The 23,000-nt window shown below is 41.4% G+C and overlaps 1 protein-coding gene across 1 annotated transcript in view; it reads left to right on the top strand.

The window, feature by feature from the left end:
- The window catches only part of LOC124607455, an 83,971-nt gene extending 61,174 nt beyond the window's left edge, over positions 1-22,797 (top strand). Inside the window, exon 4 of the mRNA XM_047139790.1 lies at positions 22,674-22,797. Coding sequence (XP_046995746.1) covers positions 22,674-22,751 — 78 coding nt within the window. The 3' untranslated portion in view covers positions 22,752-22,797. The remainder of the gene's footprint in view (positions 1-22,673) is intronic.
- The last annotated feature ends 203 nt before the right edge of the window (positions 22,798-23,000 follow it).

Raw genomic sequence — 23,000 nt, 5'->3', positions numbered from 1 at the left:
TTTTGCAATAAATACACTCCTGGAAATTGAAATAAGAACACCGTGAATTCATTGTCCCAGGAAGGGGAAACTTTGTTGACACATTCCTGGGGTCAGATACATCACATGATCACACTGACAGAACCACAGGCACATAGACACAGGCAACAGAGCATGCACAATGTCGGCACTAGTACAGTGTATATCCACCTTTCGCAGCAATGCAGGCTGCTATTCTCCCATGGAGACGATCGTAGAGATGCTAGATGTAGTCCTGTGGAACGGCTTGCCATGCCATTTCCACCTGGCGCCTCAGTTGGACCAGCGTTCGTGCTGGACGTGCAGACCGCGTGAGACGACGCTTCATCCAGTCCCAAACATGCTCAATGGGGGACAGATCCAGAGATCTTGCTGGCCAGGGTAGTTGACTTACACCTTCTATAGCACGTTGGGTGGCACGGGATATATGCGGACGTGCATTGTCCTGTTGGAACAGCAAGTTCCCTTGCCGGTCTAGGAATGGTAGAACGATGGGTTCGATGACGGTTTGGATGTACCGTGCACTATTCAGTGTCCCCTCGACGATCACCAGTGGTGTACGGCCAGTGTACGAGATCGCTCCCCACACCATGATGCCGGGTGTTGGCCCTGTGTGCCTCGGTCGTATGCAGTCCTGATTGTGGCGCTCACCTGCACGGCGCCAAACACGCATGCGACCATCATTGGCACCAAGGCAGAAGCGACTCTCATCGCTGAAGACGACACGCCTCCATTCGTCCCTCCATTCACGCCTGTCGCGACACCACTGGAGGCGGGCTGCACGATGTTGGGGCGTGAGCAGAAGACGGCCTAACGGTGAGCGGGACCGTAGCCCATCTTCATGGAGACGGTTGCGAATGGTCCTCGCCGATACCCCAGGAGCAATAGTGTCCCTAATTTGCTGGGAAGTGGCGGTGCGGTCCCCTACGGCACTGCGTAGGATCCTACGGTCTTGGCGTGCATCCGTGCGTCGCTGCGGTCCGGTCCCAGGTCGACGGGCACGTGCAGCTTCCGCCGACCACTGGCGACAACATCGATGTACTGTGGAGATCTCACGTCCCACGTGTTGAGCAATTCGGCGGTACGTCCACTCGGCCTCCCGCATGTCCACTATACGCCCTCGCTCAAAGTCCGTCAACTGCACATACGGTTCACGTCCACGCTGTCGCGGCATGTTACCAGTGTTAAAGACTGCGATGGAGCTCCGTATGCCACGGCAAAGTGGCTGACACTGACGGCGGCGGTGCACAAATGCTGCGCAGCTAGCGCCATTCGACGGCCAACACCGCGGTTCCTGGTGTGTCCGCTGTGCCGTGCGTGTGATCATTGCTTGTACAGCCCTCTCGCAGTGTCCGGAGCAAGTATGGTGGGTCTGACACACCGGTGTCAATGTGTTCTTTTTTCCCTTTCCAGGAGTGTATTTATGGAGAGCATTTTTAAATTTTGAAGTGTCTTTTATAGTTTTAATGTTTGTAGGTAGCTTATTGTATAGTCTGTTTCCTGTTTGCAGTTGTCCATTCTGTTTTAGTGTTGTGTGTGCATGTTGAACATGAATGTCCTGCTTTCTCCTTGTGTTATGCAGGTGGATACTTTGGTTAGTTCACACAACATTGTTGCTATTTTCTAAGATTTTCCTTACAAATATGATTACTTGTAAAATGTACAGATATGATAGTGGAAGGATATGTAGTTTCTTGAATAAGGGCTTGCATGAGCTTCTTGATGCAGCATTTTCTATGGCTCTTACAATTCTCTTTTGGCATATAAAACAACTTTTGCTAGCAGATCGTTTCCCCAAAATATTATGCCATATAACAGTAAGGATTCTGCCTGGGTGAAGTATACATCTTTTAGTGTCTCTTTCAATGTGCAATCAGAAAAAATTTTGATAGTATAGCAGATGGTATTTAATTTTTTTGTAATGTATATATTCAGGGTATGTGGATAGGGACAGGCAGACCAGTCCAAGAACAGTCAGCTCACCTACTTCAATGGAAAATCATGCACCATGGTAATGGTACTCATTGAAGGAATTGACTGTCCAGGTCCCAATTGACATAGGAAAAGTGCCAGTGATTTTTGGACATTTTGTGTCAATTTGCAGACATATTCAGTGCTTGAGTGGAGACAAGGCAGAACATATGCCTCAATGTGAAACAACATATTAACACTGTGGATCACACTTGTGCACCCTCCCCCCCCCCCCCCTTCCCTGCGGCCAAGAAGAAAACAAAGAACAAATAATAATCAGACAGCCCTCATACAGTGTTCAAATGGTTCAAATGGCTCTGAGCACTATGGGACTTAACATCTGTGGTCATCAGTCCCCTAGAACTTAGAACTACTTAAACCTAACTAACCTAAGGACATCACACACATCCATGCCCGAGGCAGGATTCGAACCTGCAACCGTAGCAGTCGCGCGGTTCCGGACTGAGCGCCTAGAACCGCTAGACCACCGCGGCCGGCCCTCATACAGTGTATCCCCATCTGAATGATGGATAATTCAGAAGGAAGTGGTGAAGATGTTACAAGACAACATCATTGCATATATCCTACATAGTTCTTTGGCCTCCCCTTTGGTGCTTATGAAGAAGAAAGATGACACATATGACACGTGGTGTGTCTGCAACGATTACCAGAAGCTGAAGAAAATCATCAAAAAGGATGTATACTCACTGTTACTAACTGGTGCCACCATGTACTGTCTGTGTGGACCAAAGTACTTTTCTACTATGGATAAGCAGATTGGCTACTTACAGACTGAAGCTGATGAGGCTGACAGGGAAAATACTGTTTTCGTGACACTTAGTGGCCTCCTTGTTCAAAATTAAGCTGTTCATCCAGTTCAATATTCCAGCTAGCTTTCAATACATGATGGACAATGTGCTTTGATGTCATAAATGGATGATGTGTCTTTGCTACCTGGCTGGCATAGTTGCATTTTAAAAGACATTTGAATATTTTTAAGCCACTTGACAACTGTGCTGCAGTATGTTCATGATGAATCCAAGAAAGTGTTTCTTCATTGCTCAAGACATTAAATTTTGCCTGTAATTAACAGAAATGGATCCATCCTGATCCAGGAATAGTAAAAGGCACAACAAATTTTCCAACTCCTCAGAACATTTGTGATATCTTCCTTACAATGTGTGCCTACTTCAGAAAGGAGTTCAGTTACAAGGAACAGCTATAATAAGAACCATGACAGGGAGATGCCAAATTTTTTTGGGGGGTGAAAAGCAAGAAAGATGTCTCTGTAACCTGGGATTTTTTGATGAGAATGCTGAGAATGAAGTACACACTGATGCTAGTGGTCATGTACTAAGTGCAGTTCTAGTGCAAATCCAGGAAGGTGCTGAAAGAATAATGATTTATTCCTCTAGAGTACCTTCTGAGTTCAACAAGTATTACTCTAGAACTTAAAAAGGTGTGTGTTGCACTAGTATGAGCAATTAGTAAATTCTGATCTTACTTATATGGCAGACCATTCAGTGTAATGATATACTGTCATTTTTTGTGTTGCCTGATGTGTCAGAAGAATCTATCAGGAAGATTGGCTAGATGGGCACTGAAGTTTCAAAATACGATATTGCATTAATGCACAAAAATGGCTGCAAACACAAGAATGCTGATTGGTTGCTCTTCATTCCAGCTGATGTGTAGCCAAAGATACTGAAGTATTTTCACATTGCTCCAACAGCAAGTCATCACAGATTTGCAAAGACCACTGACAGATTTAGGAGCAGGTATCATAGTTCAGATCTCTACTGATCTGTCAGATAAAAAATGTATTAGCCATTGTAGGGAACTGCAGTGAAAAAAGCATGTATCTCACTTACTCCCAGGACATCTGGAACTAATTCCTCCTGAAGCTCCTCCATTGCACTAAATTGGAACTGACCTCTTGAGGAATTTTCTCGAGTTGACAAATTATAATAAATGGGTAGCAGTATCCACTGTTTCCTTCACTTACTATGCTGTCACCAAGGCTACACCAACTGCTAAGGGTGCAGAAATTGCCATATTTCTGGTTTGAGATGTAATTTTTAAATGTGGAGCACTAAGTGCAATTATGTGATTACAAGAAAGTGTTTCAGCCAAAACTGAGGTCAGAAGTAATTCCATGTTGCAGTATTGTCCACAAGATTACAACAGTCTACTAACTGCAGACAGATGTTCTAATGGGACATTTTAAAAAGACATTGGTTGATTCAGTCTGAATGTACACAGCTTGCTATTAGAGCTGTAACACCAGGAAGGATAGTAAATAATGAATTTTTAATTGTTGTGTGTTTACTGTATCCTATAATGAATCTATGATTAAGTGTGTACATGATTTGAGGGTATACCAGGAGCAAAATGTAGTAAACAGGGCTACCACCTCTGGTAGCAACAATGGCTCTGAACTGGATGGACACTGAGTCAAAATGAACTTGTGCGTTAGATAAGGTTGCTTCAAGGCCATGCCAGAGTTCATCAATCATAGGTGACTGACTAATGGCAGAATGTGTTTTTTGGCAGCCAATGACCAGGTGTTTTCAGTGGGTGAACGACCCAGAGAACATGTTATCCCAAGCAACAGTTTGATGCATTCTGTATTGACATAGATCAGGACAGCTTGAGCAACATGAAGTCTTGCATTATCTTGTTGAAAGATAACAAAATGGGGACGTCAAAGGCAGGGCATGGCCACCAGTATGAACAGTTCAGAAATTTGATGGCTACTCTCCATGCTACTGGCTATGTTAACCACAGGTGACAGCATTCTATACACAATTTCACCCCATACCATCACATCAGATGCTGGTCCCATATGACAATGATGGCAACATTCATTCCCCTTGGAGCCTTCACACCTTAATACATCCATCATGATGCTGTAGACAAAACCAAGGCTTATCCAGAAAGATGACATTGTGTCCAGTGTTGTTGTTGAACACAACACTGTTGGCATGTCCCACTCTGCTGTCACATCAAGGGAAGTCACAACAGTGGGTAACTGATAAACTTTATTGTCAAGTATGGTGCTGCTCATAAGTTTTACTTTTGTGTTGTGGTTACTTGATGATGTTATTAGGTTTTAATGATGACATAAAAGGAAAAAGTACTGAGATCAGAGTAAGAAATCCAGTCTGGCAATGCCTACACAAATAGCAGTTTTGAACTGCCAATTGAGATAAAAAAGGAAACAAAAATAAAATGCAAGCAGATCATTGGTTTTCAGATGTGCTCAAGTATACTTCAATTGATTTGTTTTGAAAGTTGAGAACTAATATGATTACTTACATAGATTATTTACATTACACAGGCAGATTGAAAACCAAGGAATGTTAAGAACAGTAGGAAAATATGTTTGCTTAGCAAGAGTGACAGAACACAAACTGCAGAATATCTCAGTAGTCATCAACCAATATTCAGTGCTGAGGACAAAGATGTGGAGCACACATGAATAATATTGAAAATACGCTCAATATGCCTTAGTCAAGCATGTTATGAGCAAGTTCTTAAGGGATAGGAAGGAGCCACTGTGATCTAATGGACTGCCACATAAACAAAGAGAGCTTCGTCACAAATTAAAGAGCAGTGGACACCTAGCAGACAAACAAAAGCTGAATGAAGCAAAAATGAGTCTAAGGAGATCAATAAGAGAGGTGTTCAATGACTTTGAAATAAGTCACCCAATCTGACTGATAACCCTAAGAGGTTTTGGTCTTATGTAAAATCAATAAGTGGGTCAAAATTATCTGTTCAGCCACTCAGTGACCATACTGGCACCAAAACAGAAGATAACAGAGAGAAGGGGGAAATACTGAATTTGGTCTTCTGTGGAAAAACATAATTCAGTCCCTCCTTTCAATCATCATTGTTGTTGTTGTTGTTGCCTTTAGTCCAGAGACTGGTTTGATGGAGTTCTCCATGCTACTCTATCCTGTGGAAGCCTCTTCATCGCCAAGTAACTACTGCAACCTACATCCTTCTGAATCTGCTTAGTGTATTCATCTCTTGGCCCCCCTCTATGATTTGGTGATCCCTTGATGCCTCACAACATGTCCTTAGAACTGATCCCTTCTTGTAGTCAAGTTGTGCCACAAATTCCTCTTCTCCTCAATTCTGTTCAGTACCTCCTCATTAGTTATGCGATCTACCCATCTAATCTACAGCATTCTTCTGTAGCATCATATTTTGAAAGCTTCTATTCTCTTCTTATCTAAACTATTTATCATCCACATTTCACTCCCATACACAGCTACACTCTGTGAACATAAAAATGGCAGATATTGAGATAATCATTAGTAGAATAGAAAAACAACTACAATCACTTAGTAGTGGATGGGCATCAGGACCAGATGTGTTACCTGTAAGCTTATAAAGATTATTTGAATGAACTTGCTCTCCTTCCAGCAGCAGATTATCATATTTCTCTGGAGCAACAAAGGGCACCCAGTGACTGGAAAATAGTGTAGGTGATTCCTGGTTTCAAGAAGAGCTGTAGAACACACACACATAATTATAGGTCTATATCATTGATGTCAATCTATGAAGAATTATGGAACATGTTTTATGCTTAAGAATTATGACCTTTGGAGAATGAAAATCTCTCTTACAAAAATCAACACAGGTTCTGAAAACATAGATCTTGTGAAACTTAGCTCACTCTGTCCCTCCATGTGATTCTCAGCACTGTCCACAACAGCACTCAGATTGATGCCATTTTCCTTGACTTCAGGAAGGCATTTGATACTGTCCTGCACTACCGTCTAGTGAGAAAAATATGAGCTTACCAAGTATCGAACCAGACTTGTGACTAGATTCAGGGGTTCCTAGCAAACAGAACTCAGGATGTTACTCTTAAAACAACAAAATCTATGAATATAAATGTAATCTCCAGAGCATCCCAAAGAAGTGTGATACAACCGTTACTGTTTACAGTATATATAAATGTTGTAGTAGAAAGGGTCAGAAGCTGTTTATGACTGTTTGGAGATGCTGCAGTTGTCTATAAGAAATTAGCAATGCTGGAAGACAGTCTTGATTTGCAGAACGATCTGCAGAAGACTTATAAATGGTGCAATCTCTGGCTGTTGATCCTGAATGTAAATAAATGTAACATATTATGCACACACAGATAAAGAAATCCACAACTGTACAATTACACTATTAATGACCTATTTCTGGAAACAGTGTCTACTGTAAAATATCTAGGAGTAACTATCCTGAGCAACCTTAAGTGGAATGACCCCATAAAACAAATAGTATGAAAAGCAGATTTCAGAGTGAGATTCATAGGAAGAATTTTAAGGAAATGTAACTCATCCATAAAAAAGTGGCTTACAAGGCAAGGCGTTTTGCTTAGCAATTCTTCAGTATTGTTCATCAGTCTGCTATCCTTACCAGGTAGGACTGATAGAATAAATATAGAAGATCCAATTAAGAATGGCACATTTCATCACAGGATCATTTATTCAATACGAGAGAGTAAATGAGATGCTCAACAAACTCCAGTGACAGACACTACAAGAGAGGCATTGCGCATCATGGAGAGGTTTACTGCTGAAATTTTGAAAGAATACTTTCTGGGTACAATTTGACAACATATTATGCTCCACGTAGCATCGGGGGCAAACATGGCTTTGCATGATAGGTCATGGGGGGATTTCAGCAGAGCTCCTGGTTGAGAAACCATTGCAGTTGGTGATGCAAGACCCGGGGAGCTTGCCCTTGTAGAACTGATTAGCTGTAGCCACCTGCCTAAATACTGTTCAGGCATCAGGATATGGTGAGATCTATTTTCAAGCATGTGATCCTTTAGAAGTGAGTAGGTCTGTGCTGACTATCTCCTCTTGGAGCAATGCTGCTGCCCTCTCTTGGTGAGGCACGTGCATGGAACTGCAGTTGTGGTGTTCACCGTTGTAGCCTCTGCGACTTTTGGCATAGGCCAGCCGTGGTGCTGCGCTGTTATGTTCAAGGGCTGTGACCCCAACATAGCATTGCTCTCCACATCCCAGAAGGTGATGGTCACACTGCCAGTGCTGGGGAAGCAGAGAATCTGAAATACTGCTGTCAACACCCATCAGACTGGGCACCTGCACTGCAGGACAGCTGGTAATCCCTGGGCTCTGTGACCTGTGGGTCCTGTGGCTGAGGAAGCCAATGGTCAAGATCAAATGCTTCTGGGCATTGGGAGGACATTCTGCAACAGAAAATTGGTCTGGGCCGCTAATGCTCTGCAAGGGCGCATCTGGTTGATATGCTTTTTTGCAGCTGAAGCCATCAAGCAGCTGGACTTCGATCACTGCGCTGCCTGAAACATGTGTGATGTGAGCTGGTATCCACTGTCAGTGACCTCTGGGAAAAACTAGTGTTCAGACAGCATCCTAAAAAGTATAGTGGCAATGGCACAAATGTTTGGTGGGGGGAGGTGGGGGCGGCAGAGTGGTGCAATGGATGATAGACAAGTGTTAGATCAATTTGACTGACTATTGAATTTTTCAGCTGGACTAGACCCATTCTGTGGAGAGGAGTGGCAGGAGACAAGAAATAAACTGAGTGCTCTATTGAGACCATGATATTAGGGTAATTTTGCCAGTTGAGTTTTAAAAGAGCATGGACAGACCTCTCTACCAATTGACTGGAAGCAAACTTAAGCCATTATCCATGTAAGGGCTGTGAAATTCTGCTGACATGAACTGAGGTCATTATCTGCTATGATGGTTTCTGGGAGACACCTTCAGTTAAGAAGATGCGAGATAAGGCATGAATGATTTTTGTTAATGACATTGAGTGCATCCGCGAGACCTACGGAAAACTGCAGCCAGCATCTGCGACAATCAACCAAGAGTAGCTCAGAAATGACCCTGTGAAATCTAAATGAGACTATGGGAATGTTATATCAGGCCAAGGAAAATACTGACATTCTTTGACATACCGTGCACACAGTATCCAAGCATTCTACATCTTTGTCAATGCCCTACCAGAAGACATGTTGACATACCAGAAGACATGTTGACAGATCAGCTTTATTATGGGGACTATACGTCAATGACCTTCATAAAGTAATGTCAAGATGTGACATTTGAGTGTTTATGGAATGACCACTCTGGTGTGACTGTTATCTCCTTGGAGCAACGGGAAACCACGGAGAGTGGACAACTTATGTTGGTGGTACCAACAGGCATGATTGTCTGGATGTTCATGAGTGTTGTGATCTGCTGCCCAATCATTATTCACCAATCACATAACTTTTCAGAGAACCAAATCCTCCAGCAACCAGCAGGTGATGACTGCAGCATCAGTGGGTAATTTGGCCACTGGTGCCTTGATTTCTGCGTCAGTATGAAAGCAGACTTCAGGAGCCACATCAAACTAGGAGTCTTGTCCCACTGGGAGATGTGATAGGATGTCGGCATTGGCATTTTTTGCTGTAGACCGATAATGGATGTCATAGTGGTACCCTGAGAAAAACAGTGCCCATCTCAGCAGATGGTGGGTGTTCCTGGTTGGAATGTTAGCATGGATGTTGAACGGTGATAACAGACACTTATGATCCATTAACAAGCTAAGTTGCTGTCCATACGCATAATCATGAAATTTCTTCAATGCAAAATGATAGCTAAGGCTTCCTTTTTGATTTGACTGTAATTTCGCTGTGGCTTCTTTAATGTCTTGGAAACAAATTCAGTCAGGCATTCAACTCGTCTGATTCTCTGAGAAACAAGGGCCCCAGCCTGTAGTCAGATGCATCTGCCACCACTATCAGGAGCTTGAAAGGGCCATATGCCGTAAAGCACATTGCACAGAGAAGAGCCTGTTTGAGGACTTGAAAAGCCTTATCAGAGTCACAGAGCCACTGCCACTTAACATTTTTGTGAAGAAGCTGATGTAGTAGATCAGTAATAGCTGCTACATGAGGAATGAATTTTCTTTAATAGCTCAGTTGACCTAATATGGATTTGAGTTGTTTTGGATCTCCGGTAGCCAATAGGTTTTGTATGACCTTGATATCATGTGGAATGGGACATATCTCTGATGTTCTGAAAACATGTCCCAGATATTCTATTTGTGGTCTGAAGAAAGTGCATTTTTCGTTATTGCATTTCAAATTAGTCCATTGGAGCATGCTGAACAAGGAGTCCAGACTCATTTCTAGATCCTGTGTGTTTTTGCCAGTGACAGAAATATTATCAAAATAATTTGCCATTCCCAGAACATCCCACATGAGTCATTCCAATCAGCATTGAAATATGGCTGGTGCACTGCTGATACTGAAGGGCAGGCAATTGTACCAAAAAAGATCAAGTAATGTGTAGATGACCAGGATACTTCCATGGGGAGCTGCAAGTAGGCATCCCATAGGTCAGTTTTTGCAATAACTATGTATCCAGCAAGGCATACCATGATATCCTCCACTTTAGGAATAGGGTACATGTCACTGATGGACTGGGAAATGATAGCTGATTCCAAATCGACACAAATCCTCAATTATGTATTTGGTGTTTTGGTGATCATCATAGTCATGGCCCACTGACTGTTTAATACGGGTCAGAATTCCTTCTTCCTGTATGCCTTGCACCTCAAGATGAAGCTTGTCACTCAGAGCAAATGGAACATCTCATGCCTTAAAAAACTTGGGCATCATCAAACACTGTAAAGAGACATGTGCTTCAAAGTCAGTGATGCTAGTTGATAAGAGAAAATTGAGGCATATTCTGAAGAAAGATCCTGCAGATAGGAACTTGGAAACAATAGTTTGATCCTATTCGTTAAACTGTGGACCTCTACAACCAGGGAATTGAACAGATCCAAATTCAAAATGTTTGTGGTTCCCATTGTGTTGACTACAAGATGTGGACTGGCAGGAACACCGGTTGGTGCTGAACCCAAATGTTGAACTGACCCTTTACCTCAGTGGTTCATTACTGTAGCTTTTCAAATGCTTAGAAAAAGGTAGTGTAGAGGAACCCAGGTGGCAGTACTACTCCCAGTTTGGTACTGAACCCAAATGTTGAACTGACCCTTTACCTCAGTGGTTCATTACTGTAGCTTTTCAAATGCTTAGAAAAAGGTAGTGTAGAGGAACCCAGGTGGCAGTACTACTCCCAGTTGACAACGGTGGCTGAAGATCCAGCATCAGTTTGAGAAACAATTGGTACAGCAACTGAACTGGGATTCCTGGAAACAAATTGGGCACAGTCAAAATTCATCTTCATAGATGGTCACCACACGTTAACTTGGTGTTCATTTTTTCCACAGGCTGTGCATTTTGCCCTAAGAAAGTAGAACTGCTAGTGCTGACATGTTACAAAACAATTACTGCATGAAGGTAATTGCAGGATATGTCATCCACCCCTGGTGTCTGCAGAGCTGCTGAGGACCTGATGGAGTGTTCAAAAGCCTGGATGAGGGGAAGGCATGTAGCTAAAAATGGTCATTGAGCTTTAATAGGTTGTACTGGAGTCTTTCATCTGGAGAGTGGGCCAGGATCATATCCCTAATCAGCAGTTCTGTGAAAGACTGCTTGCACTGAGTATTAGAACATTGGAAACAGAAATCCCTAGAAAGGTCTTGAAAATGGGCTATCCACTCCCTGTATGACTGTCTGTTTTGATTATGGCAGCTAAAAAGCTTTGGCAGGTGGCTGTCATATGCAACAAACAGGGTTTTAAATGTTCATAAAGCAAAGCATAAGGTTCAATCTCAGGATTGAGCTGCTGCAAGAGGTGACCTATTTCTGCTCCTGCATAGGCCAAAAAATGTGTTCTGCTGGACATTCCTTGAGACCATATGGGGAATGAAGTGCTGTTCAAGGAAGGTGACATAGTTAACTGTTGCTGTGCCTCTGTCAAACACCTGTATTGATGGGTGCACTTTCAGGAGATCCTTTAGCAATGAGTAGACGTGAAATAAATGTGTGAAGATTTCTGGTGGCATAGCTCCTGTTCCATGTTTTGTAACAGCAGTAAGAGTTGAGTGGTCATGCCCATAGATATAGACATATTGGAATGAGAAGCAAATGTTAGTCCACGAGAAACTTCAAAAAAATGTGAAGAAGTACTGTCTGTCTGGGGCATAGCATGAGTGTGCAAAGTGATTCCACAGGGAAAAACCCTTGTCACCAAGTGAAATGGCCAATGCTGGGTTCAGTGTAGAGAAACTAAAGCACAGATTGAAATCAAAAGCCAGTTTCTTGAAATGAATGTAAAACTGTGATTCTTCTTCTTTGGAGCATAATTACTCAACACAATGAATAGTTCACAATTAACGCTCTGTCTCTGAAGTGATGAGATACATAAACCTGTTGGGCTGTCAGTCACTGAAAGTTGAATCAAAGTCACTATAGTCTAACATAAAAAATAATCAATTATTGACAATATAATGTAAATGGACAGATAAAAAAATCTACTCACCAAACAGTGGCAGGAGAACACACACACACACACACACACACACACACACACATACACACACGCACACACACAAACAAAGACTTAACTTTTACAAGCTTTCGGACCAATTGGTTCCTTCTTCTGGCAAAAGAGTTGATGGGAAATGATGAGGGGTGAAGTAAAAGGACTGGAGAGGTTTAGGGAAAGAGGTACAGTTTAGAAAAGTCACACAGAACCCCAGGACAGGGTAGGCTTACGGGGAAGGATGAGAAGGGCTGACTGACTGTTGGGGACTGCACCAAGTGAAACTTGAAAACCTGAGAGCTTAAGGTGGAAGACAGAGTAATGTGCAAGACAAAGATTACTACTAAAATATTGTTCATGAGTTAATAAGAGTGAAAAGCTAAGTGGATTGTATGTAAAAGAGGTGGGACAGAAAAATATAGGCAGGTCAGAAAATGAAAGATGTAGAAAACTAAAATGGAGTGAAGGAAGCAGTAGTTATGTGAAGAAATGCTGAGACGGAAAGAATTAACATAAATTAAGGCCAGGTGGGTGGCAAGAACCAAGGTCATGTTGTAGCACTAGTTCCCCTTGCGGAGTTCAGAGAATCTGGCACCTGGGAGAAGAATCAAGATGGCGCATGTGGTGAAACAGGCACAGAGGCCATGACTGTCATGTTGTAGAGCATGCTCTGTTGCAGGTATACACCCTCTGCCTATAACCGTTCATCCTGACTGATAACTGGGTGGTTGTCATGCTGATGTAAAAGGCTGAACAGTGTTTATGTAACAGTTGGTATATGATGTGTCATTTCACAGATGGCTCTCCCTTTGATATTATATGGTTTTCCAGTTACAAGGCTGGAATAGGTGGTGGTAGGAGGGTGCATAGGGCAAGTATTACAGGAGTGTGGTCACAGGGGTAGGAGCCATAGGGTAGGGAGATGGATGCAGAAGGAACATAGAGTCTGGCAAAGATATTGAGGAGATAGGGAGGGAGACGAGAAGCTATTCTAGGAGTAATGGGAAAAATCTCAGACAGGATGTATTTCATTTCAGGACATGATTTTAGGAAGTCATAGTCTTGTCAAAGTAGCTGATTAATACATTCAAGACCAGGGTAATACTGAGTGACAAGTGGTGCACTCCAAAGTTGTTTTTTGGAGGGATCAGCGTACCAGGATTGGACGTGATGGTGGGAAATCATCTTTTGAATTAGACTGATGGGATAATTACATCCAGTGAAGGTTAAGGTGAGAGTGGTGGTGTAATGCTGTAAAGAATCTGCATCTGAACAGTTAGGTCTGCCTCAAATACCAAGGTTGTATGGGAGGGAACTTTTGACATGGAAAGGATGGTAACTGTCAAAATGTAAGTACTGTTGTTTGTTAGTAGGTTTGATGTGGATGGAAGTTTGCAGCTGTCCTTTGGTGAGAATGAGATCAACATCAAGGAAAGTGGGATTGGATTCAGAATAGGACCATGTGAAATTTAACTGGGTGAAGGTATTTAGAGTTCCAAGAATTTTAACAGGTGAGTCTCACTATGAGTCGATATGGCAAAGATGTCATCAATGTACCTAAACCAAACAATGGGCTGAAGGCTTATGGAACCCAGGGAAGCCCCCTCCAAGTGACCCATAAAAATGTTGACATAGGAAGGTGCCATCCTGGTTCCCATGGCTGTACCCCCAATCTGTTTGTATGTCTGTCCATCAAAGGAGAAGTAATTGTTGATAAATATAAACTTGATTAAGGTGAGCAAGAAGGATGTCGTAGCTTTGGAATCATATGGACATTGACTGAGGAAATGTTCAGCAGCAGACAGACCTTGCACATAGGGGATGTTGGTATAGAGGTAGATGGCATCAATGGTGACAAGCAAGGTGTGTGGTGGGTGTGGGACGGGCATGGATTTGAGATGATTTAGGAAATGCTTGGTATCTTTAATATAGGAGGGAAGCCTTTGTACTGTGAGTTGCAGGTGTTGATCAACTAGGGCAGGTATACAACTTTGGAGCACACCACTTGTCACTCAGCAGTATCCTCCTCTTGTATGTATTAATCAGCTATTTTGACAAGGCCATGACCTCCTAGAATCGTTTCCTGAAATGAGACATGTCATATACCAGCTGTTTGTAAACACTGTTCTGCCTTTTACATCAGCATGACTACCACCCAGCTGCCAATCAGGATGAAAGGGCATAGGCAGAGGTTGTACACCTGCAACAGATCATGCTCTACAACATTACAACATGACAGTCACGACCTCAGTACCTGTTTCACAACATGCACCATCTTGGTTCTTCCCCAGTTTCTATGAGCTCCGCAGATGGGAATTAGCTCTACAACTTTTTCTTGGTTCTTGTGACCCACCCGGCTTTAATTTACATTAATTCCTTCCATCTCAGCATTTTTTCACATAACTACTCCTTCCTTCACTCCATTTCAGTTTTCTACATATTTAATTTTCTGAACTGTCTATGTTTCGTCATCCTCCCTCCCACCTCTGTTACATAATATGCACTTAGCATTTTGCTCTTATTAACTTCTGCATAATGTTTTAGTAGTGATCTCTGTCTTGCATATTGCCCTGCCTTCCACCTTAAAGCTCTCAGGTTTTCAAATCTCGTCCGGTGCAGTCCCCAACAATCAGTCTTTCCTTCTCATCCTGGCTCTGAAAGCTTGTAAAAGTTAAACCTTGTTGTGTGTGTTTCTCCTGTGCCAGTTGATGAGCAAATATTTTATATATCCATTTACTGTAGTCTGATTGAAATAACTTGATAGTTGACACTTCATGCTTTGGAACTGGTTTCGCCCAACCAAAGCACTCAGTTTCACACCCAAACTATTTGCTGTTGCCAAACTGTCACAGCAGTTGGTCAGTTAATTTTTAGCTTTCTTTCTTGATGTACTTGGATCCCAAATCATTGGTCTGACACTTTCATTTCATATTTTATCACACACACACACACACACACACACACACACACACACACACACACACCTGACAATGCTAATGAAATACACGCGTTTTGTAAGCAGCAGTAACCAAGCACTACTGGATACTTCTGCACAAGATGCAATCCAGAGTCACATATACAGTTGTCATTATCACAGGGATCAGCTTACATTAGGTAAGCTTTGCACAACATTTCGTGAAGCCAGATTTCTTAAGGCTGTAATTCAACACTGTAACTGGGTCGCTACAGTTACATTTACAACAGTTTTAACCAGTGTTATGCCACAGTGCAGTGATTAGCGTACAAAGCTGACATGTTGAAGGTCATGATGTAGTGAATTTTTTTATTGCTAAATCTAATAAAAAAGAGTTTGATTATTATTTTCGTTCAAGTAACATTTAAATGTAATTTTTATCTTTAATACCATGAAACAACATTTTTATCATTGTACTGACTTTTTTATTTGCTCTTATTTTTCTTTCTATCATTCATTTTTCATTTGGAATCAGCCTCTGTTGCCTATAATCTGCAACCAAGAGCCAATGAGGATTGCTTGTCAGTTGGTAACACAGCAGCTTGTGTAGTCAGTATGTGGATGATTTCAGCTAACCAATGATAAAGAGAATCTATAGTTTGCTTTTAGCACAGAACTTTATTCCGCCTTGATGTTTGCTCATGGAAGTTAGCAGCGAATAAAGCAATCATGATTTTAGTTCTATCACAGATTTTTGAGTGCTGCTTTCTCAGATACATTGCACATCATGAAATTGTGCTTACTTTAGGACATGAGTTTAAATTCAACTATACAAAATGCATTGTCTGCCACAATTCAGACATTGGTCACTTCAAATCAGCTGTTGACAGAACATCTGTCATTTCTGGCATACCTCATGGTGGACACTTCTAACACTGCTCCGCGGTACTCGTTAACAGCATTTGTAAAGTGATCTGCCATATTTGTGTGTCATCCATAACAGAACAGTAGCTGGCAGCCAATGTGCCAACACTGTAGGAACAAGAAACTGATGTCAACTGTCAAGTAGTTTTAATCAGTCCCAAGCCTGGTTGAGAAAGGAGGAGGGGGAGGAGTAACACCTCGTTAAAAACTTTGGTTCATCTGGTCTCGGTGATAGTACCTCGTGAGGGCCCCTCAATGGCAGAGAAGGCGGAGAAGATGGGCTTCAGTATGGCGGAGCTGGCGGAAGAGGCACCTTTTCTCTTTGGGTACAAAAAGAGTACAAGTAGTGACTGAACCCCAGAGGGGCAGCTACAGACAGCATCTGACTCATGGTGAGCAGCTGACTTTAGGCTGGGCATCCTACTGCCTATGTCGAAAGTAGTGGGAAACTACCACATTACATTCCCAAGCAGTACATGATATGTCTCTCCATGTGAAAGAATCCGGAGTTAAAACTTCCCCTCATTCAGATCTCCGGTAGGGGAACACATTGATAGTAGACATATTTGAAAGGAAGAAAGGGACAATGAAGGGAGGAAGGATCCGGATTGGAACATGGAATGTGAGGACACTTCTGCAAGCAAGAAAGCTAGAGAATGCAAAACAGAAGATGAAAAGGAACAGATTAGATGCCCTCAGTTTGTGTGAAATGAGATGGGGAGAGAATGGGGAGATAGAAAGTGGAGATTATAAACTCTTTTACTCAGGGGAAATCAAGAGTGGTGAAAACGGAGTAGGAATATTGATAGGGCAAAAGTTGAAAAATAAGGTAATGAAGGTACAATATATTGATGGAAGACTGATGATGATATGACTGAAGGGTAGTTCAACCAGCCAGGAGGAAGTGGAAGAATATTATGAGAAAATACGAGAACTCATCGAGAAAGAAAATAGAAATGCCTACATTATCATCATGGGGGGCTGGAATGCAGTGGTGGGTGAAGGAAGAGATGAAGATACAGTAGGAAAATTTGGATTAGGAATAAGAAATGAGAGAGGTGAATGACTAATTAGTTTCTGTAGAGAATATTCATTAGCAGTGGGTAACACATTATTTGAACACCACAAAAGGAGACGTTACACATGGATATCAAATTTGAACAGGGAAATATATCAGCTGGACTACATCCTGATACAAAAATGGTTTAGGAACTGTTTGAAGAATGCTAAAGCTTATCCAGGAGTGGATATAAATTCAGACCACAACCTAGTGATGGGAGAAATACAAGTGAAGTTGAAAAAAGTCTGGAGAGGTAAAGCAAAGGAAAGATTAAACATAGAAAGACTCAAAGAGGTAGGAAAGGCATACGGAAAAATGGCAAAGAGATAGTGTTGATGAAAGTGTTAATGACAAGTGGATAAAAATGAGGGAAGGACTCATGGACTCTGCCAAAGAAATACTAGGAATTAGAGTATCCCAAAGCACCAGGAAAGAATGGATAACAGAAAACATGTTGAAAAAGATGGAAGAGTGCAGAAAGTGGAAAAGTTTAGAAACTGAAGAAGGCAAAAAGAGGTACAGGAAACTGAATAATGAATTAAGAAGGAAACTGAAGAAGCAAGAGAAAAATGGATTAAACAGAAATGCGACGAAACAGAGAGAATGGAGAGAGAGGGAAAGTATGAAATGATGTATAGACTGGCTAGTGAGATATTTTTTGAACGTAAAAGAAAGAGGAATAACATGGAAATAGAAGAACCACAGGAGGTTTTGGAAAGATGGCAATAATATATTGAATGTCTGTATAAGGGGGATGAAATGCAAAGCGAAATTAAGGCTGAAGAGGAGCAATATGTGCCGGAAGATGGAAAGGGATTTACCATCTTGGAAGCAGAAGTAGAAAAGGTGCTGAAGGAGATGAAGAATAGGAAGGCACATGGAATAGATGATTTGCCAGCAGAATTGTTGAAGAGTCTGGGAAACAAGGCAAGAAAAGAAATAGTCTACCTCTGTAACGAGATATGTGACAAAGGGGAATGGCCTGAGGACTTTGCTGCAACAGTTATGATACCAATAGAGAAAAAGAGAAACACTAAAAAATGTGAAGAGCACCAGACCATCAGTCTAATTTCTCATGCAGCTAAAGTCTTGCTGAGAGTGTTGAATAGAAGGTTATATGGCAAGCTGGATAGAGGGATTGCAGAGGAGCAGTTCGGATTTAGAAGAGGAAAAGGATCAAGAGAGACTATTGGCCTGCTAAGAGCTATAGGGGAAAGATATATGGAAAAGGGTAGAGAAATCTTTGCTGTTTTTATAGATTTAGAAAAGGCTTTTGACAGAGTTCAGTGGAACAAGCTGATGGATATCTTGAAGAGGAAAGGAGTAGATTGGAAAGAGAGACAACTGATATGGAATCTATATTTACACCAGAAAGTAAGGATAAGGATTGGAAATGAAATGTCAGAAGGAACCAGCATTAGATGAGGTGTTAGACGAGGTTGTTGCCTTTCCCCACTGTTGTTTAACATATACCTTGAAGAGATTATTGTGAAAAGCTTAGACAGGAAAAGAGGAATATGTATTGGTGGAAAGAGAATAGAATTTATAAGATTTGCTGATGACATGGTATTAGTGGCAGAAAGTGAGCAGACCGTGAATAACATGCTCAGAGATCTGAACGAAGCTTGTGTGGAATATGGGATGCAAATAAACACAGCAAAAACAAAGAGTATGGTCATCAGTACAAGATGCAGACTGTCCAATATTAAAGTAGGACAATCTACCATTAGCCAAGTAAGTGAATTTAAATATCTCAGAAGCACAATAACTGAAGACTTGAGATGTCACCAGGAGGTGAAAACTTGAACAGAAAGAGGAGACTCTTATGTGGCAAATTAGATAAAGGACTAAGGAAAAGGCTTGGCAAATGTTTGTCTGGAGTGTGGCACTATATGGGGCAGAAATGTGGGCACTAAGATGAGAGGATGAAAAAAGGTTAGAAGCATTTGAGATGTGGATGTGGAGGAGAATGGAGAGAATAAGCTGGATGGAAAGAGTGAGTAATGAAAGAGTATTGGAAAGGGTTGGTGAGAGATGTCTGCTCACGGTTGTAAGAGAAAGTAAAGAGAACTGGTTGGGACAGTCATTGAGAAGGGAGTGCTTGCTAGTAGATGCTTTGGAAGGATTGGTTTGTGGGAGAAGACTGAGAGGAAGAAGGAGATACAAGATGACATACAACATAAAGGGAAGAGGAAATTATGCAGACCTGAAGAGGATGGCAGAAGACCAGACAGCCTGGAGAACTACCATGTGAAAACCTGCCTTTAAACAGAACACTGATGATGATGATGATGATGATAGAGTTGAGTACTGGTTCTTGAGGAACTGATTGTATGTAATTACACAAACATGCATTCGGGCCAAAATACGAAAGCCCTAAGGTCCGCTGGCCGGAATGGCCGAGGGGTTAAAGGCGCTATAGTCTGGAACTGCACGACCGCTACGGTCACAGGTTCGAATCCTGCCTCAGGCATGGATGTGTGTGATGTCCTTAGGTTAGTTAGGTTTAAGTAGTCCTAAGTTCTAGGGGACTTATGACCATAGCAGTTGAGTCCCATAGTGCCCCGAGCCATTTTGAACCCTAAGGTCCAGCTATCAGCATAGCTTGAGGACAACTTCTGATGGCACCATGTAGTGTTGGAGGCAAAGATCCCACTCTGGGAGACTGGCATCAGAGGACAGGTTGCAGGAGGATTCCATGAGAGATTCTGACTGAGGACTGCAGCAGTAGTTGGCATAAATCCCTGGGAGCTCATCCATGGGGAACTGACTAGCCATACCTGTTCACCGACCTAAGTACTGTTGAGGCACCAGGATACTGTGAGACCTATTTTTGAGCATATGATCCTGCAGAGATGAGAAGGTCTGTACTCACTGTGCTCTCTTGAAGTGATGCTGCTGCCACTCATCAGTGAGGTGCCTGCTCAGAATTGCAGTGGTGGTGTTCGGCAATGTAACCTTGTGATTTTTGGCATAGGCCACCTGCCACCTGTGGTGCAGTGCTATTGTGCTGGAGAGCTATGAGCCCTGACATAGCAGTTTCATCAGCCTGGGTACTGGGCATGTCACTCTCCTCTTCATCATAAATGTTTGTATGATTACTTAAAAAGGTCCTGAAGCCATTGCCTTAACACTTCCTTCCCTCATTACTGTAGGTCCACAAATAGGACACAACTCTTGATGAATCTGAGTAGTTGTAGAGCCCTTCACACACAAAAATTGAATTATATGATCCTTTTCACAACTAGCGGGATAAATGTTTTTCTGAATCTATTAGTTTTTTGCTTTCATTCACAGTCAAACTACTGCTGGACCAAAACCAGTGCCCTCTGTAAACAACCAATAGATGGTACTGCATTCATAAAACATTGTTTTGAGTTGCCAACATGTAAATATATAGAAATGACCTCATATTGCACGAGCAACTGTAAATAAACAGCACAAAACATTATTTTGAGTTGCCAACACGTAAATATATAGAAATGACCTCATATTGCACAAGTAACTGTAAATAAACAGTAACTGTGAAAGTAGCAGAATCTATGCTAATTTAAGTTAATCTGCAGAGAGTGTGAGTACAAATACAATCTGTGATGACATCATTATTAATATGGCATACAGAAAGTATCCGTCAGCTTCCTCTCTCTGTTAACATGTGGTATGTCATGTTTCACATCACTGAAAGTTTTTTTTCATAATGCTATCTGTGAAACACAATGAATGAAATAATTTTGCCCGATTTATAGCTCATGCTGAATTCCAGTTGATGGAGAGTGGGCATGAGAATTTCTCGAGCTGTTATATGTTCAAGTTCTTAAAAAAATGTATGTTAATGTATTAGGTTGGTGCATAAATTTGAAGCATTTTTTCTATGCATGTTGGTATTCTGATTGCTATGGGTTCATTTATCAATTGTCATTTTTTTATTTGTAGTTCACTGTTGCTGTTGTTTACAGCAGCAGAGGCAGCCAGAAACATTTGCACCATGTATGGGCATAATTCCACTGAACAGAGCAAGGCAAGAAACTGATATTCCCATTTCAACATAAACGACTATCCAAATTTAGGAAGACCTTTGGGGTTTGATGAAGATCATTTAAACACATTAATCCATAATGATCCACATCAGTGTGTTCGAGTACTGGCAAATATGATGAACAATGATCATTCCACCATCGTGCCACTTTTGGATACAGTGGAGAAGGTTCAAAAATTGGGTGTGTGGATACTGCAAGCTCTAAGCCAAAATTACAAAAATCAGCAGGTAACCATATGTCCATCTCTGCTTGCTCATCAGCAATTGGCTCATGAACAACACTGGACATTCCTATCCTGGTGATGAGAAACAGTTACTTTACATTAATGTAAGGTAAAGAAAGTGATGGCTGAGCCCATACACAGCAGCAACAAAGACATGCATGTGTCCATAAAAGATAATGTACAGCATTTGGTGAAAGAGTGATGTGGTGTATTAAAAACTGCTTCCGTGAGGTATAACCATTACTGCTGACATTTATTGTCAACAATTGTGATGTCTTGTGGACACAATCCTAGAACAATGACCAGGAGGACTGCTTGAAGTGATCCCACTCCGTTCTGCTAGACTGACAAAAGACACTATACAGACATTGGGTTGGGAAGTCATTCTGCACCCTCCTTATTCACTTGACTGTGTATCCTCTGTTTTTCACCTTTTTTGCTCTCTATCAAACAATCTTTAAGGATGCAAATGCACTCTGAACATGGCTCAATGAATTCTTTGCCTCAAAACCACCTGATTTATACAGTTGTCAAATTGAAAAGTTACCCCAGCATTGATAGGCTGTTGTAAATAATGAAGGAGATCATATTACTGATGACTAAAGTCTCTCTCATGTGCATTTGTTGTGTCTATTAAACTTACAGAAAAATGCTTGGAACTTCTGTAGCAACTAAATATTACTAAAGAAAGATTGGGAAGACTGCAGAGGGCAGATGATTCAAATGTTGGAATCAACATAGTGTGTAAAAGTAGATGCTACACCAAACTTGATAAATTTGTCAATAGTGGCAACCTTATTGATGAAAAACTAAATTTAATCATAGGAAAGTAAAACTCTTATATTCTATTGTGGAAAATTTGTGCAAAGACTCACATACACTATTCAGATGTGGGATAGTGTAATCAATTATAATATCCTGATGTTTTGTGCAAATACAGCACCAAAATTATTCTTCTAATTGATGAAAATTGGAACTGATATAATTCTTCAAAACTAAAGGTACTTGTAATAAAATAACACTTCCTTCTCTCATCTAGAGAATTCTAAATAAAAAAGTAATATCTAATAAAACTCTCTTTTTTCAGATATACAACACAAGAATAAAACTCCAGAGAAACTATTTACATTTGACAGATTCATCTGAAATATTCAAGGATTTGTAAAGTTCACAGATAATACTATGAAGTTTGCAGTTTTATTTTGTGTCACAATCCAAGACTTCTATTAGTAACAGAATCAAACACATGGTGTCTGAGAGAAATTTCTGTAGTTAAATTCTTGTGTGGCTTTTGTAATTCTTTATTTAAGATCACAGAATTTTTTGAAAATATTAAATAAAATTTACTTCCAGTCTGCTAAGACATTTTTTCTATTTATTGCTTCTAGTATTTAGCCTACAATAGGCAGTGCAG

This window comes from Schistocerca americana, chromosome 3 (assembly GCF_021461395.2).
Source record: "Schistocerca americana isolate TAMUIC-IGC-003095 chromosome 3, iqSchAmer2.1, whole genome shotgun sequence".
In the NCBI taxonomy this organism is placed as follows: domain Eukaryota; kingdom Metazoa; phylum Arthropoda; class Insecta; order Orthoptera; family Acrididae; genus Schistocerca; species Schistocerca americana.
The sequence above is the reverse complement of the archived record's forward strand: the minus strand, read 5'-3'. Positions and strand labels throughout refer to the sequence as shown.